Source organism: Marmota monax, unplaced genomic scaffold (assembly GCF_021218885.2).
Source record: "Marmota monax isolate L192 unplaced genomic scaffold, Marmota_monax_Labrador192_F-V1.1 WCK01_AAM20220418_F8-fsc00296, whole genome shotgun sequence".
In the NCBI taxonomy this organism is placed as follows: domain Eukaryota; kingdom Metazoa; phylum Chordata; class Mammalia; order Rodentia; family Sciuridae; genus Marmota; species Marmota monax.
Window position 1 is genome coordinate 609,763 of NW_026694723.1, and position 22,823 is coordinate 632,585.

Below are 22,823 nucleotides of genomic sequence, written 5' to 3' on the forward strand. Positions count from 1 at the left end.
TGGTGGGATTTCAGATGGGGACAGAGAGAGCAGTGGTCCCTCTTGCAACCTGATCTTAATGCAGATAAGGGAACTCAGAGAACCTCTCCTTGCACCTGGGTGGGAAAAGCAAGCCAGGGTTAGAGGGACCTGGATTCAGAGCCTACTCTTAAAGACCTTTTAATTTCCTTCAGATCAAATTGCTCAGCATGGCCTAAATAAATAGCAAATTACAAAGCTATATATTAAGAGTCTCCTACTCTGAGCCTCAAAAATTACTGTATGTTCAAGGCCCCCATTTCAACTTTGTTGGCTGTCTGTCGAATGTCACCCTGTCTCCTAGAGGCTACATGAGAGGCCACCTGATTTCTTCCCCAGTTCTCCATCTACAAAGTCCATACCAAGTTCTTTCTGTGTTTAAAGTCTCTGCCTTCCTCTGTGTTATGAACCAGAGAGAACTCCTTGCTTTTGAAGGGCTCTTGTGATGAGCTTAGACTTACTTGGACAGTTTCCCTTTTTGGCATGTAATGTAATATAATCAGGAATAGCACCAGGGACAGAGGTCTTAGGACCACCTCAAAATTCTTCCAACCAATTGGACACAATGGCACACGCCTATAATCTTGGAGAGCCTGAGGCAGGAGGATTGCAAGTTCAAGGCCAGCCTGGACAACTTAGTAAGACCCTCAGCAATTTAGTGAAACCCTATCCCAATCAATCAATCAATCAATCAATCAATCAATAAGAAGGCCTGGAGACATAGCTCAGTGGCAAAGCACCCCAGGGTTCAGTCTGCAGTATAAAAAAATACAATTCTTTCCCCCCATCCACTTTCTTTTCCTTACTATTTGAGTGATTCTACACAGGTAATGGGGCCTCTCTGACCCTCAGGAGTTAGGGAGCCCAGTGGATGATCTGACTGCATTAAATAGGACCTGTCTGTACCTGGTGAGGGTTGTTTTTTCTCCTTCTTTTGCTAAGCCAATTTTATTTGAAACCCATGCTGTTTGATTCAGATGCAACACAGTTGTAAAGGGCCACCTTTGCGTTCTAAAAAGTCATGACTATTTGTAACTTTCCTGTGCCAAAGAATAACAAGAAACTAGGGCAAACGCACCCATCCGGGCCTTTCTGTTGCCCCGCCACCCCACATACCCCAAAGCTGGTGTCTCCACTCAGCTGCTGTCTCTGGGAGAGTGGAGGGTGGGGGTGAGAGCGCTCTGCCTGTGTCCGCAGACAAGTGGTGGCTTCTGGGCGGAGGCCCCACCAGCAGCTGGCCCCTGCCACTCAGCCCGAGGAGGCCTGGCCAGGCGGAGGAGGCTGAGGCGGGTGGTGAGGCTTCCCTGCTCACCCGGCTCTCTGGCTGTCCTTTCTGTGCCCCTCAGGAGATCCCTCGAGAACTCACCCTGGATGCCCTGCTGGAGATGAACGAGGCCAAGGTGAAGGAGACGCTGCGGCGCTGCGGGGCCAGTGCCGAGGAGTGTGGCCGTCTGCAGCAAGCCCTCACGTGCCTGCGGAAGGTGACAGGCCTGGGTAGGTGGGGCCTGCTTCCCTCCTCTTGCTCCAGGCCTCCGCACCTGCCTGCCTCCCCAGGCCTGGCTGGTTCTGGGGGGTGGGACCTCTGCGGAGGGGGGCAGTGGGGCTGGGCAAGCGTGGCTCAGGGTGTCCGGGGCAGCCTGGAAAGGCCAGGGTAGAAGTTTAGAGGTGTGTGACGGGCCTGGGCCATGCCAGAGGCCTCCCAGGGTCTATGGGTTCTGGAGTCCAGGTGATCTGGCCACTCTCAACCCTGGAATGTTTTAATGATTGTTAGGAATCCCTGACCAGCGCATGGGGCCAGCCCAGCATGATCCCCACCCACTCCTGGGGATGCAGCAGGGTCAGGCCCCGTACCTTCCACCAGCTTCCTGCACTGGATTCCTGGGTATCCCCATCAGCTCCTCCCCAGCTCTGGTCCCCCCATCAGGGGGCTGAGCTTGTGTGCAGAAGACCCACACTGCTATGAGCTTAGCTGAGCCAAGCACAATTAGAGAAACTGTAGGGCTTTTCAGCTGGGAGTGTGTGCAAGACTGTCTGTCCCTGGCCAAGTGTGTAATCCTGACATTAGGACGAGGTCCTGGGGAATTATTTGCAGGCTTTCTAAAATCTTACCTTGGAAACAGCTTCAAATGCCTGACTTAACGCTCCTGCTGCCACACAGATAAAGCTTTAAAATGAGCCTAATGAATGGAATTAGGCCCATTTTTAATTATCTGAGCCGCCTGTCTTATCTCCTGCTGCCTGAGGCTTAAGAAAAGCACTGAGGTTTAGATTCTCCTTGATTCCCACCCCCCGCAGAGATGACTGGGTTTAATTTCTTCCCTGGCCGCATTATACCAAGTCCTCTGAACACAGAGTGCTGTGCAGAGAGTTTCACTCAATGAAGAAAATCTTGACACTCCAGGCAGGTGCTGGACATAAACATGATAGAGGCATGGTTAGCATTCTTGTCCTCATATTTTACAAAGGAGGAGACAGCCCAGAGAGGGAAGAGGGTGTGGTCAGGGACACACAGCAGTTTGTATCAGAGCAATGGTTGAGCCTCAGATTCCAATGGTGGTGGAGAGTAGGACTTGCCTCCCGAACTGAAATCTTTGGGGTGACTCATCAGCCCTCCCTCCGGGATGCCTGGATTTTAAAGAACTGTAGAGGAGCCAGCTGTTGAGTGGTAGTGAGCCATTTGAGTCATGAGGGCTGCTGTCTGCCTGTCCCAGATGCCAAGATAGAGAGATCACTAATTTCTTAAGCACCTACTGTGTGCCAGGCACGTGGCTGCAGTTCAAAGCATTGGCAGCATCTGGTGAGGTGTCTGGGATCCCACACCTGGCATGGGCCAGAGATGAACCTTGAACTTTGGTTTCTCCCTTAGAGGGTCCTTTGTCCACTGTGCCCAGGAAGAGGACCTGGAAAAGAGACCTTGACCCTTTTGTTCTGGATGGGGAGTCCTTGACCCTTCAGTTCTCCCCATCTCTTACCTGGACCTTTTGCAGGTTCTTTCTTTCACTCAGTCTCATCTAGACCCCTGCATCCTGGGCTGGGATGTGCCCAGAATGGGGGCCTGTGTCTGCCTGCTTGTGACTGTACTTCGCTAGCACTTGCAGGGGGAGGGGGATTGCATGGGTGCCAAGAATGCCACTTGATAAGGTCATGCATTCAGAGGTAGTCCCAGTAAAAATGAGCCATGAAATCCAAGTAGCCTCTGCATGGCCACTTACAACTCATGCTCCTTGTTCACTTATTTAACCTCACTGTGCCTCAGGTTCCCCGTCTACACTGGAGATAATAGGTAGCAGCAGCCCCTTGCTCATAGGGTTGTTGTGAAGATGAACTTAGTTAAGGAGATGTGTTTAGATTCCCTTTCCAGAGTTAGACCTGTGGAGTGATGGAGGAAAATGTTAATATCATGTCCCTTGTGGTATCGTTTTAGGCGAGTGAAGGGTAATTCTCTATGCTGGTGAGTAGAGAATGATCATTCCTGCCCATCTGCCCCATGCTGTGTCCACGGCAGACATGACTAATCAATCCACCAACTCTTCTATTGAGTGACTCTGGTCATTCTCAAGCAGCCCCACTGCCAATTGACTGGTGTTGCCCTTCATATCCCTAATAGTGATCCAAGGAGGTGGTGATTAAATAGGCAATTTGAAGAATTTGGAGTTTGTCTCCTTTGGTGGCAGACTTGTGCATAGATTCATGGGACTTATTTTTTCATCCTCTCAACAAGATACATGTGCCTGTCGCCTCCACTAGGCCAGCAGATAGGCTCAGCCTTCGCCTCAGCAGCAGTTCTAAAGGACCAAGCCCCACGACAACCGAAAGGCTAACTCATTCTGCCCCGTTGTTTCAGTCAACTTTTTCACTGCTACAACCAAAAGACCTGACAAGAACAGTTTTAAGGAGGACAAGTTTATTTGGGGGCTCACAGTGTCATAGGTCTTGATCCATAGATGGCCAGCGCCATTCTTTGGATCCTGATGGGAGGACCCAAGGTGGAAGAGTGTGGTGGAGGAAACATGGCACCAGGAAGCAGAGAGCGAGAGAGCTGTCCTCATCAGGATAAAACATACGCCAAAGTCAGGCCCTCAGTGACCCACCTCCTCCAGCCACACCCTACCTGCCTTCAGTCCCATTCAGTTAATCCCTGCTAGTGGGTGAACGCACTGATTAGATTAAGGCTCTCATAACCCCATCATTTCACCTCTAATTCTTCCTGCATTGCCTCACATGAGCTTTTGGGGGACAACTAATGTCTAAACCATAACACCAAGTGACTCATGACTGAAAAGTCATACTGTGAAGGCGGAGGGTGGGGGGCAGGCAGGCTCTTTGCAAAGGTGATGAAACTCACTAAGAAACTATGAATTGTGAAAGCAACACCCCCAAGCCACAGGGGGCCATGTGGACGAGGCTTGACCACCTCTGAGGACCGAGAGCTCATTGCCTCCAACGCTTTTCCGCTGTGTCCAGCCTCCCCAGCGCTGTGGTAAAGGAGTGGTGTGTGGTCAAGATCAAGGGGTTCAGCTCCCATCCCCCCACTTTCATAGCTGTCTGACCTTGCTCGGTGTCCGTGGCCTCTCTAAATCAATCATAGGGACCTCCCCTGGACACCAGGGTGAGGAGAGCACTGCGGGGAGGACCAGGGGAAGGGGGTGGGTGCAGCACATTGTGAAAAGTCTCCACGTGGAAGCTCATTCGGTCTTGAGCCAAGGTCCCCCTTCCTGTCCTCCCATTTGCTCATGTGGAGAGAGAAGTACCTTCTCTTTTCTCTGAGAGCCTCTTGAATTTGCCCCCCTGCCCTTGACCCTTCAGTTCTCCCCATCTCCTATTGGATCAAACCTAAAGTCCTTAGCAAGACATCTGGGGCCTTCCAGAGCTGGCCCCAGCTGGGCTGACCCCTCCATCTGCATCCCTTACCCCTCCTGGGCTCATCCGGAGCTCTTGGGCACACGGGACTCTGCAGTTACATGGGAAGGTGGCAGTCCTCGGGTGCCTCTGCATTGGCCTTCCCCTCGGCCTGGTAAACCCTCACCCGCCTGCTCAGCCCTCACCCTCAGGCAGACGGAGCATCCTTCTCCCACATAGAATGCCGTACATCCCTGTCCCATTTCACAGCACGCTGTGTTGCATGTCTGTCACCCCTGCTGGCCTCTCCAAACTTGGGTTGTCTTTTTCTGCACCTTTAAACCCAGCAGCCAGCACAGTGCTGGGATGAATGGACCACCCTGCCCTTCCCTCTACACCCCCGGCTTTCTTTTCTAAGGTAGGGTTGGTTCCCAGCTTGCTGCCCCTAGATGCGACAGACAGTAAGATCCCTGCACAAGTCCTTCCATCTCTGGGCCTGTTTCCCCTGGGCACAGCGCAGACAGCAATTTCCAGTTGGCAGCTTCAGGCTGAAAGTGCTGTGAGGAGGTAGGAGGCCCTCGGAAGCCAGGTAAGGTGGGGGCTGGAGCCTTCCACTGAGGACTGATGCCACCTCAGACAAGTGCCAGCCTCTCCAGACCCTGGCTGTTGGATCTGTAAATCCCTTCTGTCCCCAGCTGGGTGTGACTCGACTCCTTGGCCCACAGGAGGTGAGCACAAAGAGGACTCAGGCTGGAGTTCGTTGGATGCTCGGCGAGAAAGTAGTTCAGGCCCTTGCGCGGATACCCTCCCACCTGCCAGCCTGCCCTGGCCACCGGGGAGCTCGCAGCTGGGCCGAGTGGGCAGCAGTGGCCAGGGCCCTCGCTCCATCTCCGTGTCAGCGCTGCCTGCCTTGGACTCGCCAGCCCCTGGCCTTGGGGAGGGCCTCTCGGACACCTGTATCCCCCTGCACGCCAGCGGCCGCCTGACGCCCCGCGCCCTGCACAGCTTCATCACCCCGCCCACCACGCCCCAGCTGCGACGGCATGCCAAGCTGAAGCCACCGCGGACACCCCCGCCGCCCAGCCGCAAGGTCTTCCAGCTGCTGCCCAGCTTCCCCACGCTCACCCGGAGCAAGTCCCACGAGTCTCAGCTGGGGAACCGCATCGACGAGGTCTCCCCAATGAGGTGAGTTTGAACTGTGGACAGAGAAAACCAACCAACAGAGAAGGGTATAAATTTAAAAGCGGAAGGTACCGGCATCTCTCAGTCTGTCCCCTCACACTAGATTAGCAGTTTGGATTGAAGCCTACTAGATTTTTTTCTTTACATATACACACAAATGAGATAGTGCCGTGTATCAGTCAGGGTAGGCTGAGTTAGGCTGCAATAACAAACAGCCCCCAAATCTCCAGGGCTTCAAACAGCAAACGTTTATTTCTCATTTGTACTACTGGTCCATTTTGGGTCAGTCTCCTTCCAGGTCACAGGCAGGCCACTATAGCCATGAAAAAAGTGCATTCTAGATGTTGTGCACTGGCAATTAAGTACAGTTGGATTTCTGCATCCCAGAGTTTTACATCTGATCCAACCAATGTGGGATTGAAAATGTTGAGAAGAAGAAACTTATCTTGTTGCTAATGTATAGTATGTAGTTAAACCTGTGATAGTTGTGTGTGTACTGAACATGTATAGACTTTTTTTCTTGTAGTTGTATGAGGTATGATAAGTAATCGAGAGATGATTTAAAGTATACAGGAAAAAGTGCATAGGTTAAGCTAGGTGTCATGGTGCTCCTGTCATCCCAGCAACTCAGGAGGCTAAGGCAGGAGACCTACAACCTCCAGGCCAATCTCAGCAACTTAACCAGAACTTGTCTCAAAATTAAACAATAAAAAGAACTGAGTATGTAGCTCAGTAGCACTGTGTTCAATCCCCAGTAACCCCACCACCACCAAAAAAGTACATAGGAGATATATATATATATATATATATATATATATATATATATATATATATATATACTATGCCATTTTATTGAGCATTTATGGATTTTAATATCCATGAGGAGGTCTTGGAATCAATCCTGAGCCAATTCTCTGTGATAGAGATAGCTATACCGTTTCCTAGAAGTCATTGCCATCCATAGTTTTCCCAAACAAGGTAATCAAACGATGCAGTTCTCTTATGTGCCCAGAAGGGGAGAACTAGAATATTTGGCTCAAATATCTTTATTATTTATTTTTATTTCTGTGTATTTTGAAGAAGTGGTAGTCACATGATCCAAAAATGCAGTAGCACTATGGCCTCATGTCCATCTGTCACTCAGGGGTGCGTGGTAAAGTGCACCCCCACCATTTTTTTTCTAAATATATATTTTTAATTGTTGATGGACCTTTATTTTCTTCACTTATTTATTATACATGGTGCTGAGAATTGAACCCAGTGCCCCACACATGCCAGGCAAGTGCTTTTACTACTGAGCCACAACCCCAGCCCACTCCCACCATTTTTACTGAGTAGCCTGGCTCCTCTTTCAGGGACCCAGCAGGTTGTCAGTTGTACGTATTAGCTGTCATAATTCATATGACCTTGTTTCAAAAACCTTGTCTGTAATGCACAGTTCTAACTTGTCCTCTTTTGAGGGACCTTTAGATCACTCTCCTTTTAGCTATTTTAAAACCCACTCCTGTCCATATGCCTTTGTGGGCAGGAAGGACCGAGGGGAAAAGGGCTGTTTTCTTTGGGTCCCTCTTAACTTTTTGTACCCCCGAGAGCTGAAGCACCTGGCTTCTCTCCTTGGCACAGGCACCCCTTTTCTAGAAGGTTCCTCAGGCCCTGTTCTATCGTGGGCAGTGGAGTGGGGCTTGCTCTCCCTATCCTGACGCAGGGATGGACCCTGGAGAGCTCTGATGATTTTCAATGCACCAGAGAAATCACGTGTTCCCTATGCTACTGCTACTGAGCAGGCTGCCCTGCAGGGCCTGGGTACCCTGCAGATGTGGCTGAGGAGCACAGTGGTAACTACCACGTGGGCAGAGGGGCCTCACGGTGGACTCAAGCCAGAGCTCATTTCTCATGTTCTCCTGAGAAGAGGGTTAGGAGGCCCTGATCCTGTTCCTCTGATACAGTGGGGTGCAGGGCGTCAGGCCAGTGACATCACTGACCTTAGATCCTAGGAGTCTTGAGTTCAGCCACCCTCCCCTGGCCACCAGAACCAGCACTGACACGGATGCTCAGGCCACCTTGGTGAGCCCGGAGGGTAGATGCAATGTCCTCCTTCCCCCCAGCTCCTTGCATCCCTGGGGGCAATGGCAGTCCCACAGGAGGCATTGCTCAGAGTATGTTCCCCCCTGGCCCTTCTTGGGGGCCACCTTCCTGCTCTGCATAGCTGTTATTCCTGTCCTCTTTCCTAGCCACAACTTGGCCAGCAGACCGTCCCAGCTTAGGGGTCATGTGACTTAAGACTCCATGAAGCTCGGTTCCTCAGCTATGAGCTGGGGTGGCCTGTCCCATGCTGACGAGGCTTCGTGAAGCTGACACATTAGAGTGCCCAGCACAAGGTGGTGTTTTAGTGTCCCCAGGAGTGCTCTCCTGGCCCTTCTTATCGAGGACACATTCTTTCCACAGAGCATGCAGCAATTCCCACAGTCACTCAGCCAGCCTGGCCCCAAGCCAAGCCTCTGTCGCTTGTCCCAGCCCCTGGCCTGCTCCCTCCCCAGGGGTGGTGTTCTAGGGACATGCTGAGCTGGTGTGGTGACATAATCCTTCTCTCTCCTTTTTGTCTCCTCCAGGTTTGGTAAGAGTGATTCATTTTCATCCCTTCTGCCACCTGGAGTCGTGTCTGTGGTGCTGTCCCCATCGGGGGTGGACGTCTCTGACCCTCTCTTAACCTTCCTGGCCTTTCCATAGTCCAGAGGCACTGGCACTGGGAACCACTGCAGGGAGTAGTTACAAGACAGGTGGCCTTAAAATGAGTGGCTGAGAACTGGGCGTGGTGGCACAGGCCCGTCATCCCAGCCACATAGGAAGCAGCAGCAGGAGGCTCACAAGTTCAAGGCCAGCCTGGGCAACTTAGTCTCTTTCTTAAACATCTCATCCCGCACTCCCCATCTAGCTAACCTCCACGTACAATTTCTTTCCCTCTTACTACATCCTTAAAAAAAAAAAAAAAGAAAAGAAAAAAGAAAAAGTTCTGGGGCGTAGAGCTCATTGGTAGAGTGCCCTGGGCTCAGTCCCCAGTTATGGGGGCAAAAATAAAAAATGATGGGCGGGCCTTAGCCCAGCCAGTGGCTGCTCTCTGAGAAGTAGGGGCTCTAAGAGTGTCACAGTCCTCCACAGTCCAGTGACGAGTCCTGTCTCCACCCTGCTATCCTTGCAGTGACCTCTGTGGTGGACACTTGCTCTCTGGGCTGCTATGATAGAGGAGGGAGGTGCCATTGGCCAGGTTCAGGTGGACGTGAGCTGTCTTCAAAGCCCTGGCTGGTGTCTCAGGACCCCACTCTCCAGGAGAGGGACATTGCTTGAGGCAACTCGGACTTGGAGGGTGCTGATGTCCTCCCAGGAGGGGAGGAGGAAGACCAGACAACCCTGGACCCCCTTTTCCGCCCCTCCACCTCCAGGTTGGGCACAGAATCTGGCATGTCCTGCAGGGCCTCTCGCACGGCAGAGCCAGGGAGTCGGCCATGCCTGGCATCTGCTTTTAATTGAGTGGAAATGCAGGGGTGCCTGGTTTTGCTTGAATGAAATAGAAGTTTCTTTTCTTACCATCCTTAGCTGGCTAAGGAGAGCGACTTGAGGGCAGGAAGGGCCCCAGGAGGAGGCAGGGTTGAGGAGGCAGTGACAGAGCTGCAGGGAGCTACTGCTGGAGCCCCAGGGGCAGGGCATATGAAAGGAGAGAACCTGCATGTCCCTGTCCCCAGGGAACACGCAGGAGCCCCCAGACCCTTAAGAAAACTCAGAGAAACGTCCAGTGAGTCCCGTCCCCAGACAGCCTGGGCCCTGTCATCTTCCTGTTGCTGGGGTAACACAGGAACCACAGAAGCAAGGCTATTAGGCCTTCAGGGCCAGTAGTCCCATCCAGATTAGGAGCAGGGACGCCTGGGATGCATGCCATCTCATGTCCCTGTCCCCCACCTGTGGCCAGTGGTACAAACCACAGGTTGCATTCGGAGCCAGATAGTTGAAGACTCAGTTGCCCCTTGTCTGTCTCTCAGGCTGGCCACCAGCCCCTCCTATAGCCTGTGTTTTGACAGCCTTGGGTTCTCATGGGACCCAGGGTGTGGAAGGACCCAGGGGGGAGTTGAGAGGCATCAGCCCCGTGGCAGATGAGCCAGAGAGCCCCAGGTGATAGGATCGTGATGTCCCTGATCTTCAGCCTTTTGTCCCCATCAAAATTCCCTTAGTGTGAGAAGGATTGGCACTTAATGAGCACCAGCTGTATGCAGGGCAGCCTTCAGTGACCCAGACCCACCAGGCCTTAAACACTGGTTCTTAGGGGAGCTCAGATCAGGAGAGGCGTCCCCAGGATGTCCTCTGTGGAGGCAAGCAGAGGGGCATTCAGAGCCTGTGGCCCTTCTCTCACCAAGGAAAGAGGGTACCTGAGATGTCCCCAGAGCTCAGAAGGTAGGGCCCCAGTGGGGTTGGCCACATGGGGCTTCATCTTGTCCTCGCTCTTCCTGTCTGATTCCGGCAAGGGTGGCTCTCAGGAGTGTGCTCAGGGTGCCTCTGGAAGAAGGGTACAGGCTGAGCTGAGGGGCCTCCCTGTAGCTAACCGTGTGGCCTCCACCCAAGGTCAAGGTCAAGCTTCCACTTCCACCTGTGCTTAACCTCCTGCCTTCAAGGCTGACCCCACGGGGACACAGGCTGAGCACTGCAGAGACAGGTGGCAGCTTCCACCAGAGAATAAGCCCAGTATGAGGGAGGTGGCATCCGTCCCCTGGCCTAGGTGGCCTGTCCCTATCTTGATAGGTGTTGGTTCAGGTAAGCATTGCTCTACTGTGTGACACCTAGCATCCCCTCTGGCCCGCGACCTCTGAACTGCAAGGTCATAGGCAGAGCTTCCTCAGCTTGCCCAACCTGACTTCTTTCCCTGCAGATCTTCCACATGGATCCCCACAGATGGTACGAAGGGACATCGGCCTCTCGGTGACACATAGGTGAGTCCAGTAGGGAGGGGTGCAGAGCTGGGCTGGGACCAGAGGGTGCTGGGAGGCCCACTGACAGGGGCATCTGTCCTGGCCTAGGGTACTTTGCCCCTAGCCTGACTGCCTGTCTCCTTGAGTGACACAAACCTGCACCCACCTCATCACCAGCCATATGGACTTGCTGGGCCTCCCCTGCCCCTCCTGTGTCTCTTTCCCACTCTGCTGAGGGAAAGTGCCCTCTTCCCTTCCCAAGACATGGGTGCCAGGATGAATAGGGCCAAGTTGTGGGAAGGAGGAGCCGAGAGCCTCTTCCACACCCTGTGACGTCGTGAGGTCCTGGGCTGGCCACCCACCAGGAGCTTTGTGGAGCTTGCAGGAAATCCACATTCCCAGGCCTGCTCCTCATCTAGATTTTTAACTTTCGGTAACTGGAGCTCACAAACGTAGAAGAGGGCTGATGTGGGCCCATGATGTAGACTGTCCAGAGGTTTTGGCCTCAATGCTCCTGAGGCTGTGTGTGCAGGCCCCAAAGGTCTGGGTGGTATCTCATGGCCCCTGGGTGGCCAGCAGGACACTGTCTTGGGACGCCCATGCTCTGGCTGTCCCTGTTAAAGGCTGTTGTAAGCGTGATAGGGAATGCTCTCAAGGGTACTGCCCCTTGCCAGGGCCTGTCGTCTCCCAGAGGGCAACTGCAAGTCCCCAGGATTAAGCACCATGTCTGAGGTCACACTTAGTAAGACAGAGCTTGAGTCCAGAGACCTCTGCGTGGACCCTTGTCAGAGCTGGGACATCTGTACCCATAGCCTGGGCAGCAGGGTCCAGGGCACCCATGAACAGGGAGGCCAGGCCTGTCACCTACCTGTCCAAGCTGGCTTCTGGCCTGTGTACTAAGAATCCTGGGCCTGCCTAACTCCTAGGGGTGGTCATAGTGACCAAGTGAGCTGACATTCAAGGACACACAGCAGACACGATACTACTCACATTCCTCCAAAAACGAAAGATCTGTCTGCTCTTCGGTCTCCCCCCACTGTGAGCTGGCCTAGTGTCTTTTTCTGGAGGATTCCACCTGCTCCAACCGCATCCTGCCTTCTAGGCTACCATTTGTTTTTCAATGTTTTAAACTTGGGGCTGAAAAGGCACTCATGTATTCAAAATCTAAGAGGTTTAAAAAGGAAGACAGAAAAGTCCTCCCTCACCCCTGTTCCTGGCTCCCCAATTTCTTTTGTATCTATCTCCTAGAGAGATTTTATAATTACCAAATATGTATATTTGGTTTTTTGCTTTTTATTTTACACAAATAATATATATTATACACACTATTTTGTACTTTGCTTTTTTTTCCTTTTACAATTACGTAATTTGGGGCTGAGGCTGGGGCTCAGTGGTAGCACACTTGCCTGGCATGTGTGAGACACTGGGTTCGATTTTCAGCACTGTGTATAAATAAATTTTAAAAAGGTCTATCAACAACTAAAAAAAATATTTTTTTAAAAATTACATAATTTATTTAGAGCAAAATGCACATGTGCATTTATGTACATAGACCCTGTTGAGACCAGGCAGATGCAGATACAGGAATTCCAGCACACCAAAAAGTTTGCTTTGGCTCTTCCCAATTGATAATGTCACCACTGAGCAATCACTACTCGTGGCTACCGTCATAGATGCGTTTTTCCTGTGCTGGAACTCTGTATTAATGGAATCATATTAACATTAAATGATATTAGACCTTAATTTTATCAGTGGATGATGTGACTTGAAGCTTGCTCTCTATTTGCACAAAAGGAGTTTCCTAGTTTTATTTTCTGGCTGCAGTGTTCTTTTTTTTTTTTTTTTAAAGGGACAATATTCTATATAAATTCAATCCTTTGAGATATTCTTGATGATGTCTTTTCATTTGTTTATTTATTTTTAATGTGGTGCTGAGGATCGAACCCAGGGCCTTACATGTGCTGGGCGAGCGCTGTACCGCTGTGCCCCAGCCCAGCCCCAGCCCCAGCCCCAGCCCCAGCCCCATGTAGTGTTCTTTTGTATGGCCGGAGCCTGCTTTAGTCAGTCACTGGTGATGGCCGTAGGTCATTTCTGGTCTTCCTGCTGTATTCATACTGCAGAGAGGCCTTGCTGATTTGATACCTGGGGGAGGCTCTGTTGGTAAATTCCTAGGACCCAGTTGCCAGCTCAAAGGAGAAGCCCATGGGTGATTTTGATTGTTCTTGCCAAATTCAGCACCAGTGACCGCACCATTTGGAAAACATGGACACTGGTGACTTTGTGGCTGGGAAATCTGCCTGGTGGGGAGGGAGTGGTGGCCTCTGGGAGAGGTTTCCTGGGGCTCTGGGATGCAGCCCTGGGAACCCCTCTGTGTCCACCCGCTACAGGTTCTCTACCAAGTCCTGGCTGTCGCAGGTCTGCCACGTGTGCCAGAAGAGCATGATGTTTGGAGTGAAGTGCAAGCACTGCAGGTGAAGGCGGAGGGTGGGAGGGAGAAACGCTTGGAGTTCAGGAGCAGTCCTGATACTTGACCTGAGGTCAAGTCCGAGGTCAAGAGTTCCTTATAACCTGCTACCCATAATCCCATTCAGCACACCAGGCCTCCCTAGGGGAATTGAAGTGAGGCACCCCTACAAGAAGTGGGTATTTGAGGTGGGCTTTGAAGGATGAATAGAAGTTTAGCATTTAGACTAGGGGAGAAGGAATCCAGAGTCCGGGAGGAAAGTTGGGCCTGTTCTGGGAACTGTAGGGAGTTCTGAAGTTCAGCCTTTCACTTCAGCTCATGAGGGGTCGGAGACCGGCAGGCAGGGGTAAAAACAGAGTTGGCTTCTGAGTGGGCAAGAGTGAGAAGAGAATGTAGATTCTGTACAAAACCAGCTTTATTTTCTCCTAGCATTGTAGTTTCTAGTGGGAAAGAAGGACAAGTGGACAGCCGATGACCCACGGCTCAACCCACACTGTTCCCTATCCTTGGCTTTAAATGGGGGACCTCCAGCTCCCCTACATGTTCTGTGTGGAGAGCCCTGGATGACCCCAAACTCCACACTGCCCTGTGGCAGCAGTGTAAGGTTGTAGGGCACCAGCTGTCAGCCCATTTTAACTGATGAGAGCACTGAGGCTGGGTGCAACCAGCAGAACCCAGAGAAGCAGCCAGCTCTTTTCATTGCTGAGCTGGGAGCTGACCCTTAGGCCACACAGCAGGGGCCTGAGTCCAGGGACTGCCCTTGGGACCCCTGGGGCCTTTGGATAATGCAAACATTCTCATTTGTGTTTTGTAAGTTCAGATTTGCCTCAAGCTTTCTGAAGCTGGGTGGCAGGTCATCCTCTCTTTAGATGGGAGGAATACATGTGTGACCTGCGGTGAGTCACAGGGGCCGTGAGGACCAGGTAGGGGACTGCAGAACATGGCAGGCTGCAAGTGGTGGCAGCTGCTGTTAAGGTGGAGTGTTGTAAATTTGGAGCTAATGTTTGTTGAGAAGTTTGTGGAAACTGAGGCAGTGGGGGTGAGAGCTACACAGCTGCTCTGATGACGTGCACGCCCTCCCAGCTCTGACTCTGCCCCCTTTACCAGGTTGAAGTGTCACAACAAGTGCACAAAAGAAGCCCCGGCCTGTAGAATATCCTTCCTCCCACGTGAGTGCCCTGCCCTCTCCCCTCTCCCTCCAGGGGTCTGGAACCTTCCCTAGCGTGGTGTGACCCTGCTGATGGGTTTCCTCCCTTTTCCACAGTAACAAGGCTTCGGAGGACAGAATCCGTCCCCTCGGACATCAACAACCCTGTGGACAGAGCAGCCGAACCCCACTTTGGAACCCTCCCCAAGGCACTGACGAAAAAGGTAGGGTCTGGTGGGGAGCTGCCCGCTCCTTCCTGCAGGGCGCCCCCCAGTGGAGGCTCGGTGGGGACGCAGGACCGGGCACTCCAGGCCAGTACCTGTGGCTGCGGTTGTCAGGAGGGATCCTGTCCCGGCCGCTCAGCAGGCTCCATGTTCTATCCAAATGGTGGTTGTGCAGCTTTGGTTCCCACGCCCTTTCTTCTCCTCTGAGCCAACATTTCCTGAGCACTTACTGTGTGCCGGGAATTCTCCATTGGTGATTCGTTTGACTCTTAAAATAGCTCTGAAGGGGCCTGGGGTTCTGGCTCAGGGCTGGAGTGCTTCCTGGCACGTGTGAGGCACTGGGTTCCATCCTCAGCACCATATTAATTAATTAATTAATGTTTTTCTATAAAAAGCTCTGAAGGGCACCTGCTGGAATTACCTGCATTTTCCCGCTGGGGAAGCTGAGCCCAGGGTCCCCCGAGAGCCTGTGTGCCTTTTTGCTATGTCTTCATGTAATGGGAAGAGGGGTCCCTCTGACCTCTTTGGTAAAGGCTGGTGTCCCATTGGACGGCCGCACCCTCAGAAGCTGATCACCCCTCCAAGGACCCCACAGCTCAGTACCATCACCTTGAGCCAGGAGTTCAGCAGCCGTAGGGGGACATTCAGGTGCTGGCAGGGCCACCGCCTTGGGTGTGAGTGGCGGCAGTTCGTCCTCTTCGCTTCTGTGACCTGAGTGAGCTGCTTGACCTCTCTGAGCCTCAGTTTTGTCCTGGGTGAAGGGGGATCTTGGTGCTTTGTTCACGGGGTGTCCTCGGGCAGTGGGAATGTTCACAGGGTCACACGTAGGGCTGGGTACCATCTGTCACCTGTTATTTGTTTCCCAGCCTGTGACAGACCGCTGAAATTCTTCAAATACCTCAGTGCCCCCCAATGCCAGCCCCCCTGCTCCCACCCTGTCCTCTCCCCTCCAGTGCCTGGGGCCCCCTCCCACATCCCTCACTCAGGCTCAGTCACAGCCTGGCGTGTTTGCTCCTGCTTGTCCACCCTCAGCCGCTTGTCAGCCAGTGGCCTCTCCAGGGCCACCTCCGCCCGCCCTCCTGCGCACACAGCTGGACCCGAGGCACTGAAGCTGGTGCTGCCAACGGTCTCTCTCACCACGCCCGGCGCAGCAACCCCACGTGTCCTTCTGGGGGCCTGTTGATGGTCGTTGTTATAACACGAGCTTCCAGTTGCCTGGGGCCCTCGCTGAGAACGGGTGTTCATCCCACTTCTCTCTGACCTCTTCTTCAGCCCCTTACCCCTCTGCACACCCCATTCCCCTTTGGCGCAGATGCCCTGGGAGGCCGGGCAGCGTCTTGTTCCCCATGTTCCTGATGCCTGCCTTGGGAAGCGTTTGTATGGATCATCAAGTGGATACCCCCACTTTATGGGTGACACACTGTGGCTCAGAGAGGTTAGGTAGTTTGTCCAGAGTCACACAGCCGCTGAGAGGAGCTGCTAGGACTTGTCCTGTCCTCATTGCCACTGTTGAGGCCAGGGATTAGTGGAGGGTCTTGAGCCTTGGAGGATGATCAGGAAGAGTGAGGGCTCAGTGGACCCAGTCCAGCCTCTTCCTTTAGTTGGCACTGCACAGGGTTGGCTTACTGACCAGTGAGGTCCACTGTACCAGCTCAGGTGGGCTTCATCACGCTGTGCATCCCCCAGTCTCCAGGGCCTGCTGAGGACACAGGTTGAACTTGGCACTTGGCCCTATTTTGAGCAACTCCCTCCTACCCTCTGAGGCCCTTGTGTCCAGGAAGGGCCTCTGGGAGGAAAGTGTGATTGAGCTGAAATAAGAAAGGTGAACGGAGTTGGGAGCAGTGGCGCACACCTGTAATCCCAACAGCTTGGGAGGCTGAGGCAGGAGGATCGCAAGTTCAAAGCCAGCCTCAGTAAAAGCGAGGTGCTAATAAGCAACTAAGTGAGACCTTATCTCTAAATAAAATGCAAAATAGGGCTGAGGATGTGGCTCAGTGGTCAAGTGCCCCTGAGTCCAATCCCCAGTACCCCCCGCCCCGCCAAAAAAAAAAGAAAGATGAACAGGAGCCTTTGAGAGCAGGGTCTCTATGTGTGGCCGTCCCCAAATATTAGACCTGGAAAATTTTAGTGCCGGAGGGTGGGACCCTAAGGGCCCCTGGCTGGCCTCCTTTGCAGTGGGAAAGTGGGGGCTTCTGGCATGTGGGGGGCAGCCTGGTGGGGCAGTTCAGCCCCCCATTCCCCCGCTCTGGTCCTGCAGGAGCACCCTCCCGCCATGAACCCCCTGGACTCCAGCAGCAACCCCTCCTCCGCCACGTCCTCCACGCCCTCCTCGCCAGCGCCCTTCCCGACACCAACGAACCCCTCCAGCGCCACCACACCCCCCAACCCCTCGCCTGGCCAGCGGGACAGCAGGTTCAACTTCCCAGGTACCGCACCTCTGGGTTTCTCTGGGTTCTCAGGGGTGCAATCAGAAGACCCCTGGCAGGTTCAAGGTCGAAGGCCACCACTGTCTGTGTGATGCTGACCTCAAAGGCAGGAGCTCTGGGGTTGATGAGGTTGCTGCACCCATTTTATAGATGGGGACACAGAGGTTCAGAGACAAGTGGTTGCCTTGAGTTTTACAGCCTGTAAGAGGCAGGGCCAAGCCCATGTCCCCCAACACATAGCAGGCTGAGTGTTCTTGGCCTGATCCCCACGCTGTCCTCCTGTGCTGTGGTGGCTTCTGCTGGGCATTATCATTCACTCAGGGCGGTCTTCTCGGCCCCCAGTTGGCATAGCAGGCAGCATATTGAGCCAAAAAGCCTAGGACAGGGCTTTTGGACCTGTCACCTGCACACTCCACAGTTAGGACCAACTACCCAAAAGAGACCTCTACTTCCTTCCCATAAAACAAGGAAACCATGTCAAGTTAGAATTAGGTGGTACCCCTGGTACAGATGAGGACACTGAGTCCCCACAGGGGCGCTGGGGGAGTAGGCCTGAGCCAGGGCTGATCTGTAGTGCTCCGCACAGCCCGGGATGCCCTGGGTCTGCATGGAGCAGCCAGAATCTCTATCCTGCCAGAAGCCCAGCCTGGGTGTCCTGCCTCTCCCAGTGGCAGAGCCAAGCCTGTTCACCACTGTTGGGACTCAGCTGCTGCCTGGGCTCCTCTGGCAGCTCCTTGTGCCCTTGTCTCAGCCTCGGTTTCATTTGCAGTCCCAGAGGAAGGCAGGGGAGAGACTGTGACACTCCTGTTTGCTCCAGGCCCAACGGCAGACCCTCCGCCCTCTTGCACTGAGGGGTCCAGCCAGGCCCCCATCATGATCCCACCAGCCCCAGGCCCAGGGGGACAGAAGTTCAGCTTTCTCTGTGCCAGGAGATGCCCCTGGGGCTGCACCCAGCCAGCAGCAAGCCAGGTGACTTCACTGGTCCATCTCACCAGGGTCCTGGGGACCTCGTTCATGGGTGGTGAGACTGATTTTGTAGGGCTCTTTCTCATCGGCTTATTTCTTGGCCTTAATATGCCCGTGGCTGGGTGTCTCCGGACACGGATGCCTTGTCCCAGCGCCCCCCTTTCCTGCAATGCAGCGATGGCCCATTTGATTTACCTCCTCCCCTGTTCTACTCTGTCGTTATTCACTGAAATCATCCCTTTTCAAAACCACCTAGTTTGGCTTTTCCTAAAAGGAAGGGCCTATTTGAAAAACAATAGGTACAGGAAAAAATCCTTTTTTGTGATATCAGCCAAACCCTGTCCACTTTCACTGATGTCCCATAAGGGGCTGGGCCCTCATTGTCCCCTGTGTGGGGCCTTACTCTTCCTGAGCTCTTATTGGACCATTGGGGCCAACCTCTCTGGGGCTGGGGTGGGACAATAGTTAACCTGGGGAAAGAACTGGGACTCCTGCTGTCCACCTGCCCTAGGCTGCGTAGGAACAGTGTCGTTGGCCTTCAAGGGTGACCCTGGGAAGGTGACCCTCATTTTCTAGTGAGGCAGCTAGAGAGGTTAATCGACTCCCAAGGTCCCAGAGCCCCGTGGTGGAATGAGGTTGCTTTAAGTTGCGGGGCAATGGCACACACCCATCATTCTAGCAACTCAGGAGGCTGAGATGGGAGAGTCACTTGAGCCCAGGAGTTCAAGGCCAGCCTGGGCCACATAGGGAGACTCTGTCTCCAAAATACAAAACAAATCAAACAAGAGGAATAATTCCATGTCAGATTCCAGAACCCCAGTGCATCCCTTAAGAGACATGTCTATGGGAGGAAGTAGGGGATGAGGTTGAAGCACTCCAGGGGTCAAAGTGGACTGAGGGGTAGGAGGCCGTTCTCCCACACGAGACACTGTTAAAACTTTCTCAGAACCACCACTTTTGCTCATTGTCTTCCTTCCTGGGCTCCTGTGCATTCTCCAGAGCAGGAGAGGGGAGTCCTGGCTTTTTCCCAGAGCAGATTGCTGGACTGGGCTGTGTATCAAGGTGACACTGAGCCAGGCCCTGGAATCCCAGTCCTCCAGTGGGAGCCCCTGTACCCTGGGGCTCCTGCGGCACCCATTTCTTTCCTCTTTGCCTCCCTCCTGCATGGCTCAGCCTGTCCTTGCCAGGCCCACCTGGGGTGGAGTAAGCTGGGCAGGGCCGTCCCAGTCCAATAACCAGTTCCTGTCTCCCAAGCCCACGTGTCCCCCTCCTCCCTTGCTGCGTTTGCTATTCTGTGTGTGTGACTCACCTCCTCTTCTGTTTAAAGCTGCCTACTTCATTCATCATAGACAGCAGTTTATCTTCCCAGGTGAGTCCTTTGCATGTTTCCACTAACTGACCCCTTCTGAGACCCCCCTATCCAGCCCACACGGGTGCCCTCTCTCTGGGTGCTTGAGTCCATCATGGCTGAGCAAGGGGGGCAGGTGTCCAAGAGGTGGGCCCTTTGGCTGGACAGTGCCTTGCTGAGAGGGACCCTGGAGTCCATCCACTCCAGCCTCCTGCAGATAGACTTCAGGCCATTCATTAAAGGTCACACCGCCAGGAGGTAGCAGAAGCAAGGCTAGAACTCGGGTTTGCAGAACGAGGGGAGAGGGCTTTGTTGCTAATGCTGCATGAGCACCTGTCCCCATGTCCTTCCCTACCCAATGAGAGGGAAACACTACTTAGTTTTACAGAAGGGAAGCCATTGGTTGAGGTCTGCGGCCTTTGTTCGGTCAGCAGGCCTCACCTTTCTGAGCCTTGTCCCACAGTGCCACCTGCTGGCCACCCTAGGGACTGCCTCATTGTGCAGAGTTTAAAGGACAGAATCAAATAGACAATCCATTGATTCTCCTTCACAAAAATTGTTTTGCACACCCTGGAAACCTTTGTGCCAGCCTTTGCATCTGACCATATGCCTGCCCCTAAGTGTTTTATAATACCAGCGCTTTCTTCTCCAGCTGAAGACGGCAAGCACCTTCTGTCTGTAGCTAGTTGTTTATTCTCTGAGTTAAACAAGACTGACTTGAAGTCACAGTGTTTTGGTTATTCTGGGATTTTTTTGTTCCCCATCTCAGCTCCATTAGTGGGTTGGCTTGGAGAGCTTGTGAGTCCTTATCCACGTGGCTCTGCTTGGGTATTTGCAGGCCAGCAGCGGTCAGGACCCGGGGTCAGCGTCCGTAGGCTCCCTGTGAACAGCTGAGCTGCCTTTTACGGTTTCATGTCTGATTTTGTTGTCCCCCTCCATGCCTCCCCAGAGCCCGCCTGATTGCTAACTCTAGGACATATACAGAGGAGTGCCCCCAAATTGGGAAAACATTGTTCTTCTAGAAGCATCCATTTTGCCCTAGAGATGTGTCAAGGGCAGGGGAAGGAAATGCTTATGAAAGCAAAAAATGAACATGTTTTGGGGCAGAATGCACAACATTCTTAACTTTTAAGAAAAAGTATGAGCCTTCAGAGATGTTTGCCCTCCAACCTGGGCTGTTTCTCCCCAAATCTCCCAGTCCCCCCTCCCTAGGCATGTGCTAATCTTCTGTGGGAACATCCAAGCAGGATTGGGTGGGTGGTAGAAACACCAGGCCGCTCCTGGGGTCTGGAGACATGAAGTGGTGATGTCTAGGGAGGTGCTATCAGAGTCTCCCGAGGTCCAGGGCCCTAACTGCACAGTTGGGGTGTATGGGTGCGTTGCCCTGTTAAGAAAGTCTACAGCTCCCTCAACTTCTCTAAGTCTGTGAGGACCTAGAGATGCTCACGCATGGTTCCTTTGACCTTGAGAGGTAGTTTTGGAAGAAGCGCAGGGCAGGGGAGGTCTCATGGCTGAGCAGGGAGGGTCTTTGTCCAAGGCAGGAAAGGGCTGCTGATCGCTTGTGCCACTGCCCTTTCCAGGGATCATAGACTCTGTGTAGCTCTTTGTTCCCATGTCAGGGCCCATCTGTTCTGGAAACGCCCCAGGCCCGAGGTCAGCCTCCATTGCCCAGCTTGGGCCTCCTGACATGTAGCGGTGACTTTCTTCTGGCCTGAGAGCTGTGTCACTGGTGACCCAACTCCTGAAGGCGAGGGGGTGGGGCCTTCACTCTAGAAATTCCCAAAGCTGCTTTGGACACCCGGTGTCACTATGGAGCCCACAGGCTGACCTGGAGACTGGCTCTACCTCAACCAGGAGGTCCCTCTGGCCACCCGCCCCAGCCCTCGATGGCCCCGTTAGCTTTTCCACTTGCTTGCAGGGTGGGTTTGACTTCGGGGACTGGGGCTCACAGAGGCATCGCCCTCGTTTTCTACCCCAGGTCCCTTCCTGGGATGGAGCTCTGTGGACAAAACCAAGTGCTGAGAGCCTGAATCTGTATCAGATTTGAGAGACAAACCCAAGTTGGTCCTGGGAGAAGTGGCCTGGCGGACAGAGGCAGCCACTCAGGGGACATCCGCTTCCCTGGCTTCAGGCCGGTGTCTCTGGAGACATGGAGCAGGGGTCTCACACCTGTGTTTGTTTTGTTTCCTCCAGACATTTCAGCCTTCCCGCCACCAGCCCCGCTCCCTGACTCGGCAGACAGTGCCCGGTAGGCGCCCCTTCTCTTTTGTGAGGTTACACCCCAATCCCCAACCCCCACCCCGAAACCTCCAACCCTCCCATCCTGGACAGCACCGCTCACCCGAGCCGGCCAGATAGAGAATGCGGGCTCACTCACCTGTGTTTTATTTGCCCTCTGTCAGCACAGTTAGCATGGGGTGGGGCTGCATGTGACCCAGGAGGGTGGACAGAGGGCACTCAGCGTCAGAGACCTATTGGAACTGGCTCCATCGGGGCGTCCTTTCTCCCAATTGGGCTGTGCTGGGTGCCTATTCCCGTCGCCTCCTCTGCCCTAGTCCAGCGAAGCTGGCATCGCAGTCGATGTCATCTGAACCCACAGCCAGCTCAGGGCCACTAAGTTCCATAAGGTCACACGGGGAGGAAGTGACAGCCATTTCTCCAAGGTCAGGCTGTTGGATTCTAAGTCCTTCCTGTGTGTACTCTGAATGGCAGTGACAGATCCGAAGGGATCTTGATGGTTATGTCCACCCTCCAGCCTCTGTCACCTTCCTGCACACTCAAGACAGGCTGGAGAGAAGGCTGAGGCCGAGAAGGGTGCACCTGGTCCCCGGCCTCTGCCTGTCACCACAGCATCCACCCACAGATGGCTGGGTCGCAGTGAAGGTCCAGGCCTGCCTGGTGGCCTTTTGTCTCAAGCCCAACCGGGGAGTCCCTGCTCAGCTCAGAACCTCCTTAATCAGGCCTGTCTTACTCTTAGGCTCGACGACCCACCCAAAGCAGATGTGTTGGAGGTTCCTGAGGTGGAGGTAAGCCAGGGTAACAGACCCACCGACCGACTTTGCTTTCCCCTCTCGGATCATGGAAGGCTCTGGGGAGAGAGCGGGTGCCTCGTCCTGGCACGGGCTTCCCAGATGCCTGCAGATGTGCAGAGCAGGGAAGAATGATGAAGGATGCCCCAAACAGCCTTCCTCTTGCTCTTCTGTTCTGGAGGCTAACTGGAATAAGCTCTGGGATCTCAAGGTCCCCACTTCCTGTCC

At 53.5% G+C, this 22,823-nt stretch overlaps 1 protein-coding gene across 5 annotated transcripts in view; it reads left to right on the plus strand.

Annotated features, from left to right (window-relative positions):
• The window catches only part of Ksr1 (kinase suppressor of ras 1), a 149,711-nt gene that overhangs the window by 102,378 nt on the left and 24,510 nt on the right, over positions 1-22,823 (plus strand). For 2 of the 5 annotated variants that reach the window (XM_046424004.2, XM_046424002.2), the window contains exons 3-13: positions 1,365-1,512; positions 5,583-6,042; positions 8,649-8,653; positions 10,952-11,012; positions 13,379-13,462; positions 14,563-14,624; positions 14,720-14,826; positions 17,084-17,252; positions 19,546-19,587; positions 21,760-21,814; positions 22,544-22,592. In XM_046424004.2, coding sequence (XP_046279960.2) covers positions 1,365-1,512; positions 5,583-6,042; positions 8,649-8,653; positions 10,952-11,012; positions 13,379-13,462; positions 14,563-14,624; positions 14,720-14,826; positions 17,084-17,252; positions 19,546-19,587; positions 21,760-21,814; positions 22,544-22,592 — 1,242 coding nt within the window. Of the gene's footprint in view, positions 1-1,364; positions 1,513-5,582; positions 6,043-7,936; positions 11,013-13,378; positions 13,463-14,562; positions 14,625-14,719; positions 14,827-17,083; positions 17,253-19,545; positions 19,588-21,759; positions 21,815-22,543; positions 22,593-22,823 lie in introns of those variants that run through there. The other 3 variants (XM_046424003.2, XM_058572514.1, XM_058572515.1) reach the window with 3 other exon arrangements.